Genomic DNA, 22,496 nt, shown 5'->3' with positions numbered 1-22,496 from the left:
CAGTAACTTTGCAGAAAGGACACAGAAAAAACTGTTTAAGGACCCTTTACGATCACAGTAATTCAATTCATAAAGAGCCCAAAATGAGAAATCTGTCATTATTTATAGGGGTGCTCCGATTGATCGGCTACCGATCACTATCGGCCGATAATCGCTTGGGGATGTTTGATCGGCGGTCTCTAAAAAGGCCGATCTCAAAAACCGATCTCAAGCTGATGACGCGCCTGCCGTGAGAGGTTTGGCACGACATGCAGCGGCACCGTCTCTGTCTCTGGCGCGGGTGAAATAATTATAATGCTGAAGGTGAGGTACAATTCATATTTCTTCATTAAATAACTTATAAAGTAATTTGAAAACCTTGTGAGACGTAATTTCACAAACAGCGTGAGTGAATCACCGCGCGCTTTCTTTCTCTCAAAATGCGCAAATGGCTTCAAATCACATCGCGTCTGCACTATGGGCTAAGCAAGCTGCACGCTGCACAATCGAGGCAGTGTCGCCTAGTCACTAAAGTTTATAAATTGCATTTATATTTAATTCTTGCCAGTGTTTAAACCATTCAGCACTCGCGCGCTCTCCCGGAGACCGTGCGCTCATGCACAATCGCAGCGCACATTCCTCCGTTTGCAGTGAGTATGCTGTGCGTATTTTTTCCGCGCTCATGTTAATGGATTGCGTGTGCAGTACACGGTTGCGTCCGGCAGTGCGTTCCAGGAGCGGTGCATCTGCAGCAGTGCAGAGATCGTTTCCGCTGCACGCACTGAATTAAAGTGACAGCGCATTGTTTGCGTCAATATGAACATGGATTGACACGAAAATGAAAGCACAGTCAGTGCTGCTTCTGTACCGCTTACGTACCACACATGGACTGCATACGCACTGCAAACGGAGTATGTGTGAACCTGGTGTAAAAGGCCGCATCACATACAGCTCACGAAATCAGGCTTGTGCTGTGTGTAGGCTGTATTATGCAACAATTGCAGGATTGTCAAACCAAAAATACAGTGCATGATCAAACATTTCAGTGAGATAAATATATTTTTTTGAAAAAAGGGGCTCCACCCCTTCAAATAAAAAAAATCCTCTCTCACAAGTGTCACCTAAGAGGGGAATTCATTTTCAAAAATAAAATTCAAGCCCTGAATAAATGTTTGAAAATCTTGATTGGATCAACACTATAAATAATTCTACATGATAAAAAGAAGGTTTTAAAAAGATTGGTATCGGTGATCGTATCGGCAGATACTGCTTTCTGTGATCGGCAGTCGGTGATCGGCCTCAAAAATCCTGATCGGAGCACCCCTAATTATTTACTCACCCTTGTCGTTCCAAATTCGTGTGCAGCTTTTTTTCTGTTAAATGAAAAATAGACATTATTCAAGAATTGTTACCTGTAGTTCTTGCCATATACTGTACATAAAGATAAACAGAGCCAAAAAAAAAAAAATATATATATATATATATATATATATGTATATGTATTGGGGCTGGGCGATATATCGAGTTTGTATGATATATCGATATATTATTTATAAGCAATACGGTATGAGGCAAGACCGTTTATATCGATATACAGTAGTTTGATACGAGCGCATCTGAAAAATATAGTGGAGGACACAGACTCAGCTGCTGTGGAGACAGTGCATAATCCAGTTTGTTCTAAACATATGACAAGCTTTATATTAAGGGCTTTAAAAAGAAACTCGTAAGATATAGTATAGTTTAGTGTTGTATAGTTTAGCGGCTCGCCCCGTCAGATGCTCGACAGAAAGACTGCGTGTGAGGCTGACAGAGACTCTTACATGAGCTGTTTAATGTGTTTGAGATGTGCTGTTTTCCTTAATGCATAACTTACATTTTACAGGTATATTCTCCGTCTTTAAATGTGGTACATTAATGGGTACATTTCTGTACCCTTTAAGCACACCCCTGTTCCCATTAAACTCACATCATGTTTTATTAAAAATTCTTGTTTATTTTAAGGAAAATTTTTAAAGAATAATTGTAAAAATATATATATTTTTGAAGGTACAACGTCAATCACAAAAAAACAGAACACTAAAATCAAGCAACAAGGCATTCAAGTCGATCAGTTATATATTCACAATGAAGTGTCATTTAAGCACATTGCAGCATCTATACTAGTCCACGTTCAGCTAAGTAACACATTCAAAAATCAAATAAAACATTTAATACATGGGGATGAACACAGAAACTAGCCTCATTATGAAACCTCTTTTTAAATGGATGTCAGTTTATAGATAATCTCTTATGGCTGGAGTACACTACACAATTTTTGCCCCGATTTTCCCCAGATTTACAGTCTGGAGAAGTTGATGCTAGTTGCCAATTAATCGAAAAACGAATCGAATCGAAAATCGATTAACTTAACTTAAAGTGACAACCATCAGTTAATATTTAAAGTCTGTTTATGAAGTATTTACATAGACGTTCAGTGTGGAAGAGCTTAAAGAGAGCACACCTAGCCTAATTGGAGCAGCAACAATTTTTAATACATTTCACGTAATACTTATTAAAATGACAGGATTTTGCTAAATAAATAGTCTAGGTCGTGTATTAAGTTCATACATATTTTAATATGAACAACTATTATTAACAATATCTATGAAATTATACTTTTTCTTATTGATGTCACGCTGAAACTGTGTGATTTTCATAGTAGTGCACCCTTTAAGCTCACCTTACAATAATATGAAATCCTTAAAAATTACAGCACTGTAAAACCACAGACCAGCAATAAACTGTCAATTTATAATATTATGGATGTAAAAGTACAAGCCAGTAATGCCTGTGAAGTAATATATTAGCGTAGCACACAATCTTAAACAGCTAGTCAGCTAACTGTGTTCTGTAGCATCTGCGCTATGTTGCTAAAACTATCTTTTGAATCTAACTTAATGATTTCCCACATCCAAGTTCCAGGTTATAATAAGCAAAAGTCTGAACAATAATCTCTTAATTTTACAATAAGTAGTGAAACTTACCCAAAATAAAGGCTTAAACATCTAAAAAATGCACATTTAAGGGGCTCCTCTTTTGGTGAAAGTTTTTAGACAGCTTTCAAAATGGCCGGCAGACAGTGTGAACACATGGAGACCCATACCTCAGCGTGCAATGATCTGATTGACTTGAAATTACAGGAGGTATGTAGTAACAAACACATCAATTGGTTAAGACATCAAGTAGGATAATAAATTATTTTTTCTTTTTATAATCTGATCTCAAAAATGGAAGTGTGCTTAATGGCTACATTTACCCTATTTTTTTTATTTATATGTTCCATCAAAAAATAACAGCATACCAGTTTGGAATGACAGTGACAGATGGAGATATGTAAATTATGTCCAAAATATACCCTTTATTCAGTTTATTTACAGTCAGTGGTGCTATGGTAACCAAAACACTGCCATTTTGAGACACGTCCCGACTTGATTTCTGCATTTTCCCATATGTGTTAAATCACCCGCAACGTGTTTCTGCTTGTGCTTGTTTTAGAGTACAAACAAAAACAAAAAATCTTTCAGATGTCCATCTCTCCTCTCTATCACATATATTCCTGCGTCTCTGACTTTCCCCTTCTGGTGTCCCTGAGCACCTGTACCCTAGCGCAATGTTGGGTGCATGGTAATTAAGTCTTATTGATTGAATTGCAGCGTGGCTTATAAAACCCACTGAGGCTTAACAAGAGAGGATCTAAGAGTAGCTACTCCTCTGTCTTAGTTTCTTCTGTACATATTCAGTATAAAATCTCTGCTTTTGCTTTAGGACATCAACTCAATCCAAACCTGTTAGCTGTATTTCATTCAGATATAGGAAAATTTGTACTTGTTTGAATTTAGCATTGTTTTATTCAACAAACAATTTAGCATTGTTTTATTTAGCATTGTTTTATTTAGCATTGTTTTATTGGGGAAGTCGTGGCTAATGGATAGAGAGTCGGGTTCGAGTCTCGGTACCGGCAGGGATTGTAGGTGGGGGGAGTGAATGTACAGCGTGACTGAGGTGCCCTTGAGCAAGGCACCGAACCCCCAACTGTTCTCCGGGCACCGCATAAATGGTGTGTGTTCATGGTGTGTGTGTGTGTGTGTGTTCACTGCTGTGTGTGTGCACTTAGGATGGGTTAAATGCAGAGCACTAATTCCAAGTATGGCTTTCTTTCCTGTTTGTAAACCTATCAGAACTGACCTGCGGCCTATTTGTGGGTTCCCACCCACCAGGTGTGAAAATTTCAGATCTTAGACCCTCCTAGGTGTGCTGTAGTTTTTAACTCATGAAGTATGAGTTATTTACACTCCAAATGAATTGCTCCCCTGTATAACTTGTCTCTATATCAAGCAGGAATCATCTGAGGGTATAGTATCTGACAGAGCTGCCTTCATGATGGGATCAAGTGAGCAAAGGATGTTGGATTTCAGATTAATGTTATATATGCTACTTTTTTGATATATGGTAAAGGATGCATATAGTTGGAGGGGTGGCATTGCAACTGTTTTTATTTAATTTCAATAACCAGCACAAAAGTACCAAAGATTGCACGCAGACACACACACACACATATCCCTTGCGCTGTGCTGAATTTCCTTCACCTAATTTGGTGACCGGCCCTTTAAAAATTGCTTGTAAATATCTCATTATCCACTATTATCACCAATCTTGGATTTAATCTTTTTGTCACCTTGTTTTCTTTCAATTAGCACAGTGGTCGCATTGATCTGAACTTATGCACTTAAAGTTTTGAGTGAAAAAAGCATAATCGGTCGATAATTTTGTCAGCATAAGCTCAGATTAATGAGGCCTATGACCAGTCAGTTCCAAAAAGAAATATAAAAGCAAGTTGAAAAAAAGACTAAATCAAATATTTAGCAATAATAATAATTTAATATTATAATCATTATAATGTTATAAATAATAATATATTATTATTATTATTGTATGTGCAAGCTTCATGCAACTTTGATTTTTATTGAATATTCAGGTAGGAGTGTAATCTAAAAATCTTGAAAAGTTAGTGTATTCAAATTTGTATTATTATTATTATTTTTATTATTATTTAAAAGAAAAAAAAGCATTATTTAAAATTTGTATTATTAGTTACATAAAAATGTGTGTGAAAGAGGTCAGAAAATGTTCAAAATAAACCAATTAAGTACTGAAAAAAAATTTTTTTCTATAATCATCCTGTCCTGTGTGCTCTTTATGAAACAAGAGCTCTCTTTTATATAAAGGGTTATGTTTAGAAATTAAATTGATATGGTTTAAAATGTCAAGCATGTGCTGATATGGAGCACGGTCACACCCAAAAACTGTCTGGCACTGAATGCTGCAATTGCTGAGGCTTGAGAAACGTGTGATTGACAATAGCCGGTACCTACGCCGTGTGATTCGAACAGAACCGAATGGAACTGGGTGGGCATGTTAATCCCACTCTAGTTTGTGGCTAGAATGGACCACTGTCATGGCGTCATCGCCAGCGTACGTCCTGAGAAAGATGAACGAGGGAGGGCAGACTCTGCCCGCTCCTTCCAGTCAATGCAGAGGCCAGAGTAGCCGTTGCCATAGGAACACATTGATTATTTAACAATTTGGATGAAGCGCTTGCCCCGGTGCTTGCCTTGATTCAGTGAGAGCCTTTGTCGGATTGCGGTCCCAAGGGTCTCTGGCCAAGTCCAATTAGGAAAGCCTGACAGGGGCAGTTGCGCAGGGAGCTAATGCAAATTCACTCCTCTAATGAGCAAACTGAAGCTACAGCAACAGTTACAATAAATGAGCTGCCTATCCAGAGTATTGACTCGAGATACAGAGACATGTTTATTCATTGATTTTCCTAGGTTGCAACAGATGGAGACAGATCTGGCAGATGAGCCATCAGTGGACACACATGGAGATATTACAGTTTGACAGCAGTTCTGTAGATGTTACAGAGGTTTCTTAAGAGAAAGAAAAGAAGCCAGTGTGAGAAAACCAAAGACAGAGTTTGAATAAGTAGATGATGAAAGTCAAATTTTGTTTACAGTACTTGGATGTTCAGACACAATGTGCATGTAAATGTGTGTGTGTGTGTGTGTGTGTTGCAGCTGGAGATAACGGTGCTGTGACAGCTGGCTGATAAAAAACAGCCTTTAATGATTAGACTTTGAATTAAAAGGAAATTAAGGGATTTATTGTAATCTAATCCAGATTTGTCTAATCCCTCTCGTACCCTTTAGTCTTTCCCTTCTGCCACATCTGGACACCCTCCAGCCTTGTGCTGTTTGTCACTTTTTCTTCTTACCGTTTCTGTATTCTCACCTCTCTCGAGCCAGTCTTATGTGACTGCAAGCATTTGTGAACATCTGGAATCAGTCTGGATTCTTGTCCAGGGGCATCACCACTGAAAATGTCAAATTAAAGGCTTAGTTCACACAAAAATCAAATTTCTGTCATCGTTTACTAACCCTCATGTTGTTCCAAACCTGTATGAGTTTCTTTCTTCCATGGAACACACACACACTCTCTCACTCTCACTCACTCACACAAAAGATATTTGGAAGAAAGATATTTTGGTTACCACACTGATGTGGTGTGTGTATTTTGCTAATATATATATATTCAAAATATCTTCTGTATTTTTAAAAATATCTTCTTCAGAAGAAAGAAATTCATATAGTTTTGAAACCATATGAGGGTGAAGAGTACTGAGTGACAGATTTTTCTTTTTTGGATGAACCTGCCCCTTTAATATGTAAAGGAGCCCTTTTAAGTGGAACGTTTTGGCTAAATGTGAAATATTTATTCATACATCTATTGAGGTTTGCAACTCATTTTATTTCTGTAATTGCACATATTTCAGATTGAAACAAGATATTAATGAGAGAAATTTAGGACAGGACAGGATTTTAACCACCTGTAATTGACTGGATTGAAAAAAGTGAGTGTTTTGTACTTGAATGGAGCCAGATGTTTGGGGCAGGTTTAAATATTACATTTATATAAAAAAAAAGTAATGGAAGGATCATTTTTTACATGTGGAATAACATACACTGATGAATCATGCGCAAAATGTGCATTAGGAGTTAAAACTGATTTCTGATTCCATGCCATAATTTGATAGAAAGAAGCAATAAGTAAGCCATTTAATGTTTGTAATTCTTGTATTCTTAAATGGATAGTTCATGAAATGAAAATCATTTACTCTCCCTCAAGTCAACCCAAACCTGTATGAGGTTTTTTTTTCTGCTTTGGACATAAAAGAAGATCATTTGAAAAATGTTTCAGTGATTTTTATGTTTTGAACATTAATTGAATGCACAAAATAATAGAAACATTTATCAAGATGCCTTTTGTGTTCTGAACATCGTATAGGTTAGCAACAACATGAGGGTGAGTAAATGATGACAGAACTTTCTTTTTGAACTTTGAGGTGAATGTTAGCTGTATGATTAGCTGTGGCTAGTCTCAGCCAGCTGTGGCACCACTTGCTCACCTGCCCCTGTCACAGCGATTTGGCTGGCTCAGCTGAACCTTCAGACCCGGTCTGCTCAGAGCATTAAGAGACTGTCACTACCGCTGCTCCATCATGCTTCTCATTGATGTGCTTTTTTAAAAACAGAATAACCATTGTATGTACACAGCACCGGGCTGCATGTTGCTTTTGAACATCTCACTGCATAACAATGGACAGCAGCAGTTGTGTAGGGTGAAAAAAAGATTAGAGGCTCAAAAAAAAAAAACAATTCTGCATGACTTTACCCCAGAAAGCCCAGGGCTGGTGACGCCCCTGTGTGACTCCACCACCTCACCTCTCCGTCATCCCTCTGCTTTTTAATCTGGGATAGAGAGTTATGAGCAGTGATGGTATAAGCCTCTCTTTAGGACATGGACACTTCAGGTCACGTATCGCTGTCACATAGCTCAGTGATACCGCTGCACATTCATCCACCGGCTCCTCCAAAGACAGCGGCAGCATCCTGGATTACTGCGTCTGAGATTATCATCCTCCTTTATCTCGTTTGCTTGTGTTGTATGATAGAAACATAGAGATTACTGCCCATATCCCCTAGACCATGACGATGGCTTTTTTTCTGATGGGGCCGATAGCGTAGGAGGTCTGTTGTGTTATTACCGCAACACATTTCATGCTTAATTGGCATCTGGAGAGTTAATGGTATTGTATGGCAGGCTGTATATTCACCTGTTTTCTTGCATCGCTTTCTCTGGAATATCTCCATGGATGAGAGAAGAGGAGGGCACTGATTATAAAATGCTTCGGCCTTGTCTGTGGTGCCTCTGTACTCAAACGTGCCAATTTGCGGCAGCGTATAAGTATAATTTATTGTCCAATATGTTCTTGCATGGTGTACAGAGGCATTGTGCTGACATTTTGCACTTATGCTTTGCTCTTCTGCAACTATATAAGGGGGTGTATACAATTCACTTGTCACAGAGGCCTTTTCACAAACATATCAAAATGATGTCTGACTGAATTTATTATTGTCATTTTGCTCCATTTGCGCATAGGCTGATGCACTCAGGTGTTAGTGCACTGTTTTTCACAGTTTTGTCTATTTTTGTCAAAGGGTTCTCATGTCTGTTTTTGAAACTGGCGAGCCAATTAGCAATAGCAAATAGTGAGAAACCTGGACTTGCATACGGTGTAGTGTGAGGCAGACTTTAAATGAGTTGATGATGATGATAGGAAAGATGTTTATAGTGTGAACTTGCTGTTTTATTAGCCCACATACCTACATCTGAGATTTTAAGAATGGACAACTACTAACACCACTCTAATATTTAGCTGTCTGATCACTGTGTACAGAACCATTGAAAATGTGGGGTCTGTATGTTTTTTTTTTTTTTAAAGAAATTAATACTTTTAGTAAGCAAAGATGAATAAAATTGATGGAAGGTGACAGCAAAGATTTATAATGTTTGATCATGTTGTTCTTGAATTTTCTATTGGTCAAAGAATACTGAAATGTATGACAATTTCCATAAAAAATATTTTGCAGTGCAGCTGTTTTCAACATTGATAATAATAAGAAATGTTCATTAAGCATCAAATTATCATATTAGAATGATTTCTGAAGAATCACTGAAGAATGTAATGATGATAAAAATTCAGCTTTGATTTCCTATTGTAGGAATATCATATCATACTTGTTTTTATTACTTTGTCATATAAATGCAGTCTTGGTGAGCATAAGAGACAAAAACATAAATCTTACCAACCCAAAACTTTTGAACGGTAGTCTGTGTTATCTCATATAAGATTGAATCGATTGGTTGACTTTCCGTCTTCCGTGGAACACAAAACCAGATATTTTGAAGAATGTTTCAGTGTTTTTTGTTTTTTTCCATGATAAACTGGAAAAAGCAACTAGTCATTGCATCTGAAATGTCATTTCCTTCAAGTGAAAAAAACAAAAAAAAAACATTTAATATACATGACACTACTCTTATAAAAATCATACTCTCTGGCAGAGTACATAGTGTTTTGTGTACAGTAAGTACAAAGTGTATAGTACATCATTAGGGACGCAACTAGAATCAGTCAGCACTCAATATGTAAATCATATTGAATTACTCACTCCTGATTTCCTATAGTTTTAACACAAAATGGGGGTTGATGCTCGTGCACTAAAATAAGCGATGCAAAAGCAGAAGTCTTGTAATATTGCATTTGTTCACCAATAAGATTCTTCTAGACTTTAAGAGCAGCTCTTTACCCAGTGTTCAGAGGTCTAGATGGAGCCGCTGCTGCGCTAACCTCTCACGCTAGAGAGCTAGCTGTACCTGAGTGCTGTCTGCACCTGTGAAAACCTGTCACGAGGAAGGAAGTGTCAGGTGAAAATAGAGGTGGTGACGTAGGAAACGCTTTTAGAATATGTTCTTGTAACTCAAATGGTCTTTTCAGGTCTTTACTGGCTTAGAGAGGTGCAGAAATTATTCAGGGTCTGCAACCGAATCACAATCAGCCACAGCTGCTGTGACAACCACAGGGAAAGTGAGTGGGGTAAATATTTGTGCACTATAGCTGAACATTATATAAAGCTGTCTGCAGTAGTTCTACCCATTTACACGACTGTTTAAAGCATCAGTGCACGCAATATACATTTAGCAGTCAAAGTGATCTTAGAAATGTGTGTTATTTCATGTTATGTGTATGTGGATTATGGCATGGCTACTAAGAAAGGTAAATTACAAGAGTATGTTTTACAATCAATGTTCATATTAACAATAATAGCACTGAAAAGAATATATCTCAAATTAAGCTTGTTTATGATTGAACCAAGCAAGAAAATTATTTGCCAATTGGGTAAAAAAAAAAATCGTACTTCAAGCAAGGTATATTCTCTAATCTTACAATATTTGGTTTCTTGAGTGAATTTATCTCATTTAAAAGATGTTTAGATATTTTACTGCAAAACAATGTGTGTGGCTTGATTACAAGAGGTCTATGGGATTTAGTATGAATTGGAGTGATAATCTAGTGCTTCACTCCTTAAGTACTAAAGGGGGTGGAGAGGTAGTGACCATCTCCTCTCTACTAGTCACCCGGCGGCCCTGTCAGCATCACCTCACCACAGATCAATCGGATCAATACTCACAAACACAACAAGGTTTGCATGTGAAAGGCCATGAATGTCAGTTGGTCCACAGCCTCATTCATATGGTTTGTTAAGAGCATGGACTATTCTATGGACAATACCTAAAATGAGAGGAGGACATGAATTTGTACATTCCTACTTCTTTGTTATATGTAAAAGGTATGATTTACCAAATTTTCCATTTGTCGTTTGGCTCTAATGTTATTTTCTTTCTTTTGTGTAACACAAAATAAGATTATTCTGCAGAATGTTCAAGATGCTCTTGTGTATATGAATGTAGATGGTGACTGTCAAACTCCCAAAGGTTCTTAAGTTTTGGTCTTTTTCCGTAAAACAAAGCTATTGTATGACTTGAAATATAGCATATGAGTCAAATGGACTACACCGATGGTTCTTTTTTTGGTATTTTAAACCTTTTTAGAGCTTGACAGCCCCTTCTGAATGTCTTTCATTGCTTTATGGAAAAAAAGATTCAGAATTTCTCCTTTTGTGTTACACTGAAAATAATTGTTTGAGTTTGGAAGGAAATTAACCCACTCTGGAGATATTTTCAGTACAAGACCGAACAATAAACAAAATAATTCCATCTATTGTGTCTAAATGGAAGACTAAAATGTTACTAAATGTAAACTAAATGTACTAAAGTCCCTTATGCTGTATTTATTTGATGAAAGAAAAACAGTAATACTGTGAAATATTATTACAATTTTAAACTTTTTTTTCTGTGATGGCAAAGTTTAATTTTCAGCAGTCGCTACTTCAATTTGGTACTCAAGAAATATTATTATCATCAATACTGAAAACAGTTAATATTTTAATATTTATAATTATATAATAATTATAATACTTAATATTTTTCGGAAACAGTAGAAATCTCTTGTAACATTATAAATGCTTTACTGTCACTTTCAATCAATTTAAAACATCCTTTCTTAATAAAAGTAAAAAAAAAAATGTAATCATAGCCATGTAATCATAGATATTTATGCGATATTGCTTAAACATGAAAAATTGAACTAGCCGGAGGGCAATAACACACATAGTACTGTCTCTCCTCGGCTCGACTGCAGTTCTCTTTCAACGGCAGACCACAGGCCGTCTGTAATCTTCACACCTCCAGTCCTGTCCTCGCTCTTCCCCCTGAAGCGTCACATCATGGTGATGATGTACCATGCTCTGTTGAGACCCACTGTTCCCATGGCATGCATTTACTGTCTCCTCATGACAGTGTGCGTGTGTGTGTGTGTGTGTGTGTGTGTGCATACGTGTGAGCCACCAGCCTCACACACTGAGGTAATGTGCATCTCTTCATCTCACAGGCAAACCCTCCCCCCATCATTGTGAACGCAGACTCACTGGATGCAGGCCCTTATGTAAGTATCTGCTTCATGCTCTCAGCACCTCCAGTAGCGCCTGCCTGCCTGACTGCCTGCCACGTGGAATTATCCCCCTCAACCCGGTCAAACTTTTCCCAATGTACATGAGATAATAACAATAAAAATATGCACCGATTAAATGACAGCAGATGTGGACTGTAGCTTTAATGCCGAGTGCAATTATTATTTAACCGTTATAATGAGTTGTCTTTGACTGTTTATCGGCCCTATGCCTTGTACGTGATTCATACCACTCATTTTTATTGCGCTGAGTTTACAGTGTTTCTGCTTTTACATAATTAATTATAGTTGTGACCTTCTTGTGTATAATTTGTTGGCATTACATCATGTCTAATGACTCTGTTTATGAGTCTGTTATTTTTCTTTTGTCTATTACAGGTGAATGGAAGTGATGGCATGTATAAATATGAAGAAATCATTTTGGAAAGGGTAAATATCATTCAGCTATTTTATATGTCTGTTTTTTAGGGTCTTGTCAAATTTGCCAATATTCTCCTCCAAACATTGATACCTATGGGGACCTGGACACTAGATGGCAGTAAATGTTGAGCTAATGCCTGAAATTGAACTTTAAGCAATGTAATTTGGTACATTTTCAAAACACTAGTCTCACCACAAAACATTAGGGTTGGAAATGATATTAAAAATAATTTGGTTTAATCTCCAAAATCATCTTTCAGTATTGTTAATCTAAACATCAGTTAATTTAGTAGTAAAGATTGGTGCTGCTGAATGAAAAATGTTAAAGTATTGTAATGATCACTCATCACAATTAAACTGACATAAAATCTATAATACATGTAACATCTATTTAATATGTATTCGAAAGGTGTGATCACAGGATGTGATGCTAAAATGAGGCTTTCTGTCAATACTTGGGGTAAAACAGTTGTCAATACTTTAGAAACACATATAATGATCACACAATTTGAAAATCTATAGATATACCTAATTCTTTGTAGATTGACCATTAAAATCAGTATGATTAAATAATAGTTGGATTACATAATGTCAAATGTATTGAAATAAATAAAAACATATGCAAATGAAACGAAAGACATGTTTAGACGTGTTGTGAATAAGTTACTTTGTGATTTTGTTTCTTGTATTAAGTCAGTTGAGGATAATAATTAAAAAAAAACTGCATTTTGACAATATTTTTGGACTACTAAACAGTATTGAAAATGCACCACTTGTCAGATAGTACCATGCAGTTCATCATGTACAGGCGCTGTTCTTATCGAAATGTTCTTAAGAAGAATTATCATAGCAACTAGCATGGTCTTTCCATACTTGAAGTTTGTTCAATGCAAATGAATCTAAATCCGTCTGCATAGGCCATTCATTAAACAGCAGTGGATGTTGGATTTGGGTGCATCTCTGAGCTTTCAGCATAATTGTAGGGATGTTCTCTAAGTGCCATTTCTGCATGCTGAGGCCTAAATAAACTATGTTAAGATCTCACACGTTAAAAGGTCCGTGGGTGTGTTCGCTTCTTTAGTGGGAGCTCTCGCAGTGGCTCTGGAGCAGGAAAGGCACACTGGGATGTCTTAGCTCCACTCTGTACTAATTTGCTGCGACCGTTGCTCATTAATTATAGAAAATAATAAAGTGAAGTCTTTTCTCAGCTGTCTGCTTTAGGGCCTATCTTTTGAGATGTGACTGTCAGACAGACCAGCCTGTCTTAGCTTTTTGGCACTGGAATGAAAACAGCAGTGTAAGAAGTGATGAAGTACGGAGGGAGGAAATAGGCGGAAACGGATACGATTTTTGGATTCTTGAAATGTGCACCACAAATTCCTATATTTAGCAGCAGAAAACTGTCCATGCCTAGATAGTGTTTACAAAGTATTGAGAGCCAGGTGTCTTCCGAAAAGCAGATGCAAACTTTATCCAAAATCTTCATGAAAACTCTGCATATCCTCATCTATAATAATCTACTCATGTATGTCGTCAATAGGGCAACTCTGGCCTTGGGTTCAGTATTGCTGGAGGTGTGGATAATCCACACATTCCTGATGATCCAGGAATCTTCATCACCAAGATTATCCCAGGAGGTGCCGCCGCCATGGATGGGAGACTAGGGTGAGTGATACTTCTCTCAGGATCTTATATTTCTTTGTGCAAGTCTAGCTTTTTTCCAAAACCTACTGAGCTGCTTACATAGGCAGTATTTTAAAGCATCATAGGCGGACTCCCCACTCAATGGCTGTTTCAAAAGTTAGACATCTTAATTATCCTGCCTAGTTTGACCAAATTCTAAGGTTGCATCGCGTGTATCCTTTGGTGGCAGAGGCAACGATGGCAGACATGCCAAGAGAAACCTCAATAGTGAAATATCTATAAAAAGTTATATGTAATTAAAAATGTACTGTTTTCCTAAGCATTTTTATCCTATTAGAGTATCAGCTTAGCAGCTAACTAACAATGTCAGCTTGACAACATGCTAACTCCAAACTATTGAAATTGAAGTTGAGTTCCCAGCTCTATTTGTTGCATATGGAGTTGCTGTCAATTTTACAGTTGCTTGGAGAAGTTTTAAAGTGCCCCTATTATGCCATTGTAAGGTTCCTAATATTGCTTTGGGAGTCTCCTAGATAGATATACATGCATGCAAGGTCAAAAAACATTTTTGTTTTCTCAAAATATCACCTCATTTTCCAACGATTCTTTCAAAGCAGTTCTAAGATTCAGTCTCTCTATACCCCTCCTTTCTGTAAGCCTACTCTGCTCTGATTATTCAGATGGCCCAGTCTGTTGTGATTGGTCCACTGTGTACAGTGTATGTCGGAAATGATTTGCACTTTGTCATTCTGTATTTTAAACAAGTGTTTTGTGAATCTCGTGTTGAACTCCCCAAGATTAGAGAAGCAGTCGTCAGTAGAATGTTGGGAACACAGCGTAAGACACAGCATCTTCTTGACATAATATTAACCACACGAACAAGCTACAGTGTTTGATGGCAGGACAAGTTGTTTGTGGCTGGCCAATGTAGAACATAGATTTGAATTATTGACCACTCAGTTAGGCTTTTCAGAGTCTTTATTTTGGGAAACAGTAACTTTATTTATTGTGTAATTTTGGTCTTATAACTTTGCAGATCGTTTACATTCACATACAGCTGCATTACACTCTGCATGAAAGGCAATATTTGAAATGGCATAATAGGGGCACTTTAAATCCAGTCATTTCAATAGGAGTCCATGCAATTGGGAATTCTGCATAACAGCGGAACATTTCCCCACACGTTCAAGTTTTCATGTGAATTTGGCAAGTTGACCAACAGAATTTTTCTTGGTTTGAAAGTGACTTCTGTGTATATGGTGCTTTAATGCGTTGCTACACTATTGACAGGGAACGATGATTTCATGCAAAAAAATAATTTCGCTGTTCTGCGTGGGGAAATTTACCATGACGTAAAATTTTGCCAATGTGACTGCAACTTATGTTGAGCTTTGCATATTGATTCATTATGAGGTTCAAAGACAGTTGGCAGATAGGATGCTGTCACAGAAGGAAGCTGCCGATATAGGCCGCAAGGCAGCTCACTGTGTTTTTGTGTATATATCCATTACATTGCTTTATTATATTGCTTTATCCTTCTTGTGTCTCAGGGTAAATGACTGTGTTCTGCGGGTGAATGATGTGGACGTGTCAGAGGTTGTGCACAGCAAGGCAGTAGAGGCTTTGAAGGAGGCCGGCCCAGTGGTCAGGTTGCTGGTACGCAGAAGACAGGCTCCTCCTGAGACCATTTTGGAGGTCAACCTACTCAAAGGGCCTAAAGGTTAGAGGAGCTAAATGTGCACACCAACACATTTGAGACAGATGCTATTATGTATGGTATCTCTATTAAAGCAGTTCTGAATTATTTTGAATTAGTTCTGAACACAGATTGACCCCTTTTACTTCTTAATGTGCGCAATGCATCAGTGCACATTTTTCATAATATTTTTCTCACTGAATTGCTTGTTTCTCTTGGAAATATGCAACATAAAGAAAATAAATTGGGTTATGAGTGCCATTTCGTGTTGACTTCAACCTCGTAAGATTAAAAATGTAACCTCCTGGTTAAAAATTTAACTCCATTCCATTCACTCAAGGTCTTGGCTTCAGTATTGCTGGCGGTATAGGCAACCAGCACATCCCGGGCGACAACAGTATCTACATCACAAAGATCATCGAAGGTGGGGCGGCACAGAAAGATGGACGTCTGCAGACAGGCGATCGCCTACTGGCTGTAAGATTTCACCTGCACACATGCATCTGTGTACTTCACTATATGTAGAGCCACACATTGCATATATTTGCAAGGCTTTTTTTTCAGTGAATTACTTTATGCTTCAATGAACGCAGACACTGTTGTAGGCTATTATGTCGTATTATAGACGATATATCTCATGTGTGAAGGTTTATAGGCCACAGTGTGATTGATGTGAAGCTGAGCGCAAACTCAAACAAGGACACAGCTGTGATAAAGAGAAACACTTGCATGGCACGCAAGTGCCAGGGACTGAGCATGCTTTGACATGGTCATAAATGTCATAATTAAAAGGCTACGCATCAATCATGGCTGCTGTAACTGCAGACATGTAAAGTGTGCCATTACTTCCCTTTCTTTTCTTGAAAATTATGGTTTTAATTCAGTCGGGGTCTTTTGATTTTCTGAACAGAATACCTAGAGTTGGTCAAATTTTAATTATGTCTCTGTGTAGTCCATCTACAAACCAGAGCAGATGCTGCATCAGATAACACTATTTACCATTGATTTTATTGGGGATGGTGCATTGCAAGAACGTAGGATCTGAAAGTGATGCTCTGTCATGTGCAGGGTTGGACAAAATTCTAAATTTAAGTATTATCTTCCTATTAACTAATGAGTTGGAATTTGCAATGAATTTAGCTACTTTAGCAATAGCTTCCCTAGTGAAAAATAAAAATACTTAAATGTATTTGAAATACATTTATTTCATGCTAAGTATACCACATACATTTTCACATTTATGTACTTAATAAAATAGCCTGCAATTGTACTTTAAGTATACTAAACTGTAAGTATACAATTATACTAATTGGAACAACTAATTTTGTGCTAAATGCACTTTAATTGTGCAGAAATAGTGCTAAAGTACGATTAAAGATATGCTTAGTATATTTGATTGTGCTAAAGTGGAACTATTGCAAGTACACTTCAGGTACACTTTAAGTATTTTGCATTTAAAGAATGATATTATACAATTCTCATCAAAAGTGACATTAAAACACATTTTAGACTTAATATTAAGAAATGTACATTGTGCTCAAGTAGTATGCCAAATAAAGTTTAATTATAATTTTTATATCAGTAAGTTTCGAGTTATCTGTCAGTAAATACATTCATAGATTTTAACTATACTTAGTATGAAATAAATGTATTTTAAATATATTATATATATATTAGATGTTCAGTTTGCATCATACTGTTTTGTTTTAAAGACGTTTAGATAAATTAACTAGGGTAAAAAAAAAAAACATCTTGTGAAGTTTCTCCACTTGACTAACTTGCTACTTTACTAAATATAATAAATAAATATTTAAATATATATATGAGTTAAATACTCTTAACTGATGCTTTTAATACTTAAAATTTCTAGATGTGCAAATATTGATTATTAATATCTTAAATATTATACCCCATTTTCTATTTTAATTTAACTCATTTTAAAAAAAATAAAATAAAGGAATACCTTATAACTCTCTAAAAATAATGCAGTTATTTGCTTATATGTATTTTGCTATTTATTTATTTACAACCTGAATTCCGGAAATCTTGGGATGTTTTTTTAAATTTGAATAAAATGAAAACTAAAAGAGTTTCAAATCACATGAGCCAATATTTTATTCACGATAGAACATAGAGAACATAACAAATGTTTAAACGGAGAAATTTTACACTTGTATCCACTAAATGAGCTCATTTCAAATTTGATGCCTGCTATAGGTCTCAAAAAAGTTGGCACAGGGGCAACAAAGGGCTGAAAAAGCAAGAAATGTTGAAAAGATTCAGCTGGGAGAAAATCTAGCAACTAATTAAGTTAATTGACATTAGGTCTGTAACATGATTGGCTATAAAAGGGATGTCTTGGACAGGCAGAGTCTCTCAGAAGTAAAGATGGGCAGAGGCTCTCCAATCTGTGAAAGAGTGCGTAAAAAGATTGTGGAATACTGTAAAAACAACGTTCCTCAATGTCACATTGTAAAGGCTTTGCAAATCTCATCATCTACAGTGCATATAACATCATCAAAAGATTCAGAGAAACTGGAGAAATCTCTGTGCGTAAGGGACGAGGCCGAAGGAAGACCTTTGTTGGATGCCCGTGGTCTTCAGGGCCCTCAGACAACACTGCATCACTCATCGGCATGATTCTGTCATTGACATGGGCCCAGGAAAACTTCCAGAAACCACTGTCGGTAAACACAATCCGCCGTGCCATCTGCAGATGCCAACTAATCTCTATCATGCAAAAAGGAAACCATATGTGAACATGTTCCAGAAGCACCATCGTGTCCTGTGGGCCAAGGCTCATTTAAAATGGACTGTTTCAAAGTGGAAAAGTGTTCTATGGTCAGACGAGTCCAAATTTGACATTCTTGTTGGAAATCACAGATGCCGTGTCCTCCGGGCTAAAGAGGAGGGAGACCTTCCAGCGTTTTATCAGCGTTCAGTTCAAAAGCCAGCATCTCTGATAGCATGGGGGTGCATAAGTGCATACGGTATGGGCAGCTTGCATGTTTTGGAAGGCACTATGAATGCTGAAAGATATATAAAGGTTTTAGAGCAACATATGCTCCCCTCCAGACGACGTCTATTTCAGGGAAGGCCTTTTGTATTTCAGCAGGACAATGCAAAACCACATACTGCAGCTATTACAACAGCATGGCTTCGTAGTAGAAGAGTCCGGGTGCTGAATTGGCCTGCCTGCAGTCCAGATCTTTCACCTATAGAGAACATTTGGTGCATCATTAAAAGAAAAATACGTCAAAGACGACCACGAACTCTTCAGCAGCTGGAAACCTATATCAGGAAAGAATGGGACAAAATTCCAACACTGAAACTCATAACGTCGATGCCCAGACGTCTTCAAACTGTTTTGAAAAGAAGAGAAGATGCTACACTATGGTAAACATACCCCTGTCCCAACTATTTTGAGACCTGTAGCAGGCATCAAATTTGAAATGAGCTCATTTTGTACATAACATTGTAAAAATTTTAACAGTTTAAACATTTGTTATGTTATCTATGTTCTATTGTGATTAAAATATTGGCTCATGTGATTTGAAATTCTTTTAGTTTTCATTTTATTCAAATTTAAAAAATATCCCAACATTTTCGGAATTCGGGTTGTATGTGTAAATAATTATTTGATTGATATATTTTTTTTATTTAATTTTAAAATTTAAATATTTATTTATTGTTGTCTCCTGCAGTGCATGTTAGTTAATACATAATAAATAATAATAATAGTTTTTATTAATAATAAATAGTTTCTGTAGTGTTTAGGTGCCCCTACAAAGGAAAAAGCACTACGCCTTTCCAGCTTCCCCTCCCTCTCGTCCTTCCTTTTGTGACCGGATGGTTGAGAGCCGGAGAATGGAGCGTCGTCGCCGAGTGTGGGGCCATCCGGCCTCCGCTTCAGTCGCTTCCTTCCTACATCTTCAAATGTGCTGTCGTGAACATTCTGAGTCACGCTTCAGAGACCAGCTGATGTAACATGCGTGTGTGTGTCTGCCTTCACAGGTGAATAACATTATACTTCAGGATGTGCGTCATGAGGAGGCTGTGGCCGCCCTGAAGAACACTTCAGACATGGTCTATCTGAAAGTGGCCAAGCCAGGACCAGTACATCTCAACGACATGTACGCCCCACCAGACTACTCTAGCAGTACGTACCTTCTTTTGCTGATCTCCATCCACCCTATGCCCTTACGAGCTTAAAATCTGTCCATTTTAAAGCTCTAGCACATGACTATTTTTACTGCATTGATAAACATGAAAGGGACTTGGTGGTTATGTCAATTAAAATATAACCTGTGTCCCTATCTTCTTTTATCTTTAACCCTGTAATGAAAGCGAGTGGTGCAGTGCCTGTGAGTGCTGTGGAGTTTTGTAACAGTACTGTGGTGTAGCAGTGGGCGCTGTTTTCAGACACCCACACACACTGCACTGCTGCTCCCATCACAGCACCAATCCCTCCCTCCCACTGAGAGACGAGGCTTTCACACAATCCACCTGCACAAATGGACACAGCAGCCAAAATTAACTTTTTACTACACCTGCCAATGGTGGCTGAATATCTCTTATTGACTATGAAACTGTATTTTAATTAAAATATTTTATATATTTTATTTATTTTGGTCAGTTGAAAAGATAAGATAAGCCAGTCTCTTAATGAAAGTCTCTGAATGAAAGTACACCTATGATATTGTTCCTCAAACAGTATTTTTGAAGGTTTAATCCAGGAATATTGTGCATACAGTAAATTGCCCTCCAGAACTCAAAATGGAATTGTGGCCAATATCAGCATGAATCCTTTTCAGACATAAATGCATTAAAGTAACCTGAAATTATAATTGAAAGCAAGCAATAATGATTTTGTCTTTTGATTAGATAATAGTGGACATGCACTACCGTTCAAAAGGTTTTTTTTAATGAATACTTTTATTCAGCAAGGACACATTAAATTGATCAAAAGTGACAGTAAAAACATTTACTGTATGATGTTGCAAAAGATTTCTATCTCAAATGAATGCTGTTATTTTGATCAAAGATCCTGAAAAAAATGGTTCACAGTTACCCCAAAAATATTGAGCAGCACAACTGTTTTCAACACTGAAAATAAGAAATGTTTCTTGAGAATCAAATCAGCATATTAGAGTGATTTCTGAAGGATCATGTGACACTGAAGACTAGAGTAAAGGCTTCTGAAAATTCAGCTTTGCCGTTAGGAGGAATAAATTTCATTTTAACTATAATTTTAAAACAGGAGACAGAAAAGAATGGAATAAATATTTCACAATATTATGTTTTTTTTTTTTTTGATCAAATAAGGTTTTTCTATTTTGTATTGATAGGTTTCTGTGTTAATCAGTGCATCTTTGGTGACCATTAGAGACTTTAAAATCAACATAAAAAATGTTACCAACCCAAAACTTTTTAGTAGTGGATATGCACATCACAATCAGACATACTTTTTGGCAGCTGTGATGTCTGATAACTGGATTAAATTTGACCCAGGTTTCTTAAATATTATATTTGTATTTTACGAATTTGCATTTTTTATATATCTATAGTAGGGGTGTCCCCGACTAAGGATTTTCATAGTCGAATCAGAATTTTCGAATCATGCCGATAGTCGACTGATAGTCGAATCATATTAAAAAGATAGTTATAGGTTAAAAGATAGTTATCATTAAACGTCAGCGAAACCCTTAAGAATTCACAAATTTCTTTCTTTTCTTTTTTTTAACCAATAGTGCTCTCATTATAATGTTATGTAGGCTATATGAGTTATAACGTTTTGCATTTCTGTTTTGAGCTGCGTGCGCAGAAGATGAATGAAGCATATGATAGCCGGTTTTTAATCAAAGGGATTTAACTCATTTATCTCACATAGAATACGCTTCGTTATTTATATAACATAACGTTAATATTACGACTTATAGGCTGTCTGCACAAAATGCCCCGAATGCACATGAACGCGTCTGCGCGGCTCTGAATGAACTCCTTTTGTGGACGCGTTCTTCACGCAATAACATGCAGAAACACAACTAAACACTAAAAAAATCACAGCGTTTTATTATAATAGAGTTCTCATTATAATGGTATGTATATGACAGTGCCAGTCATAGTTATTAATATTCTGCATTGTTGTTCTGCTCGCACCGAGCGCTGAAGAGATAATCACCGTATAGTACTACAATGAAGCGCTTTACTGTAGTGTAACAACCAAATGCATCATAAACGAGATAAATAATATACACGATATAAATAAACCGACTGAAACGTTTTGAAATCACTTGTTGTACCCTACCTGATCGGAAAAAAAAATGAAGTCTTCCACTCTGCCTGTGTGAATTTCAGTCTTGTTAAAGATTTAAATCCCTGCCGCCAAAATGGTCCTCTGTCGGTGACGGATTAGAAAGCGAAACTTTAATCTACAGGGGAAATTGGATTTATTCACACACTTTAATATTTATTTAAAGCTTCTTTCTTTTAAGATTCTTATTTACAGCATTATCATAATAGGCTGTATATTAACTTATTGGGAGAAACCCGGTAGTTCTATGTGAAATCACACACTGAGCACCCCTGTATAGCCAAAATGGTATGATCATAACACCCCGTGAATATTCGACTGTGAGATTGGGAGTCGAATCAGGCTCCTCAAATCGAAGCATCGAATCGTCGACTATTCGGGGACACCCCTAATCTATAGCATGTTTTCATAGTTTTGTA

At 37.0% G+C, this 22,496-nt stretch overlaps 1 protein-coding gene across 7 annotated transcripts in view; it reads left to right on the top strand.

Annotated features, from left to right (window-relative positions):
* dlg3 (discs, large homolog 3 (Drosophila)) overlaps nt 1-22,496 on the top strand; it is a 90,313-nt gene that overhangs the window by 37,817 nt on the left and 30,000 nt on the right. For 5 of the 7 annotated variants that reach the window (XM_058797146.1, XM_058797145.1, XM_058797144.1 and 2 more), the window contains exons 2-7: nt 11,927-11,980; nt 12,383-12,433; nt 13,965-14,089; nt 15,619-15,788; nt 16,105-16,241; nt 19,779-19,923. In XM_058797146.1, coding sequence (XP_058653129.1) covers nt 11,927-11,980; nt 12,383-12,433; nt 13,965-14,089; nt 15,619-15,788; nt 16,105-16,241; nt 19,779-19,923 — 682 coding nt within the window. Of the gene's footprint in view, nt 1-11,926; nt 11,981-12,382; nt 12,434-13,964; nt 14,090-15,618; nt 15,789-16,104; nt 16,242-19,778; nt 19,926-22,496 lie in introns of all 7 variants that reach the window. The other 2 variants (XM_058797141.1, XM_058797147.1) reach the window with 2 other exon arrangements.

The sequence above is a fragment of the Onychostoma macrolepis genome, chromosome 14, assembly GCF_012432095.1.
Source record: "Onychostoma macrolepis isolate SWU-2019 chromosome 14, ASM1243209v1, whole genome shotgun sequence".
In the NCBI taxonomy this organism is placed as follows: domain Eukaryota; kingdom Metazoa; phylum Chordata; class Actinopteri; order Cypriniformes; family Cyprinidae; genus Onychostoma; species Onychostoma macrolepis.
Note: the sequence above shows the minus strand (reverse complement) of the source record. Positions and strands in the feature narration are given on the sequence as shown.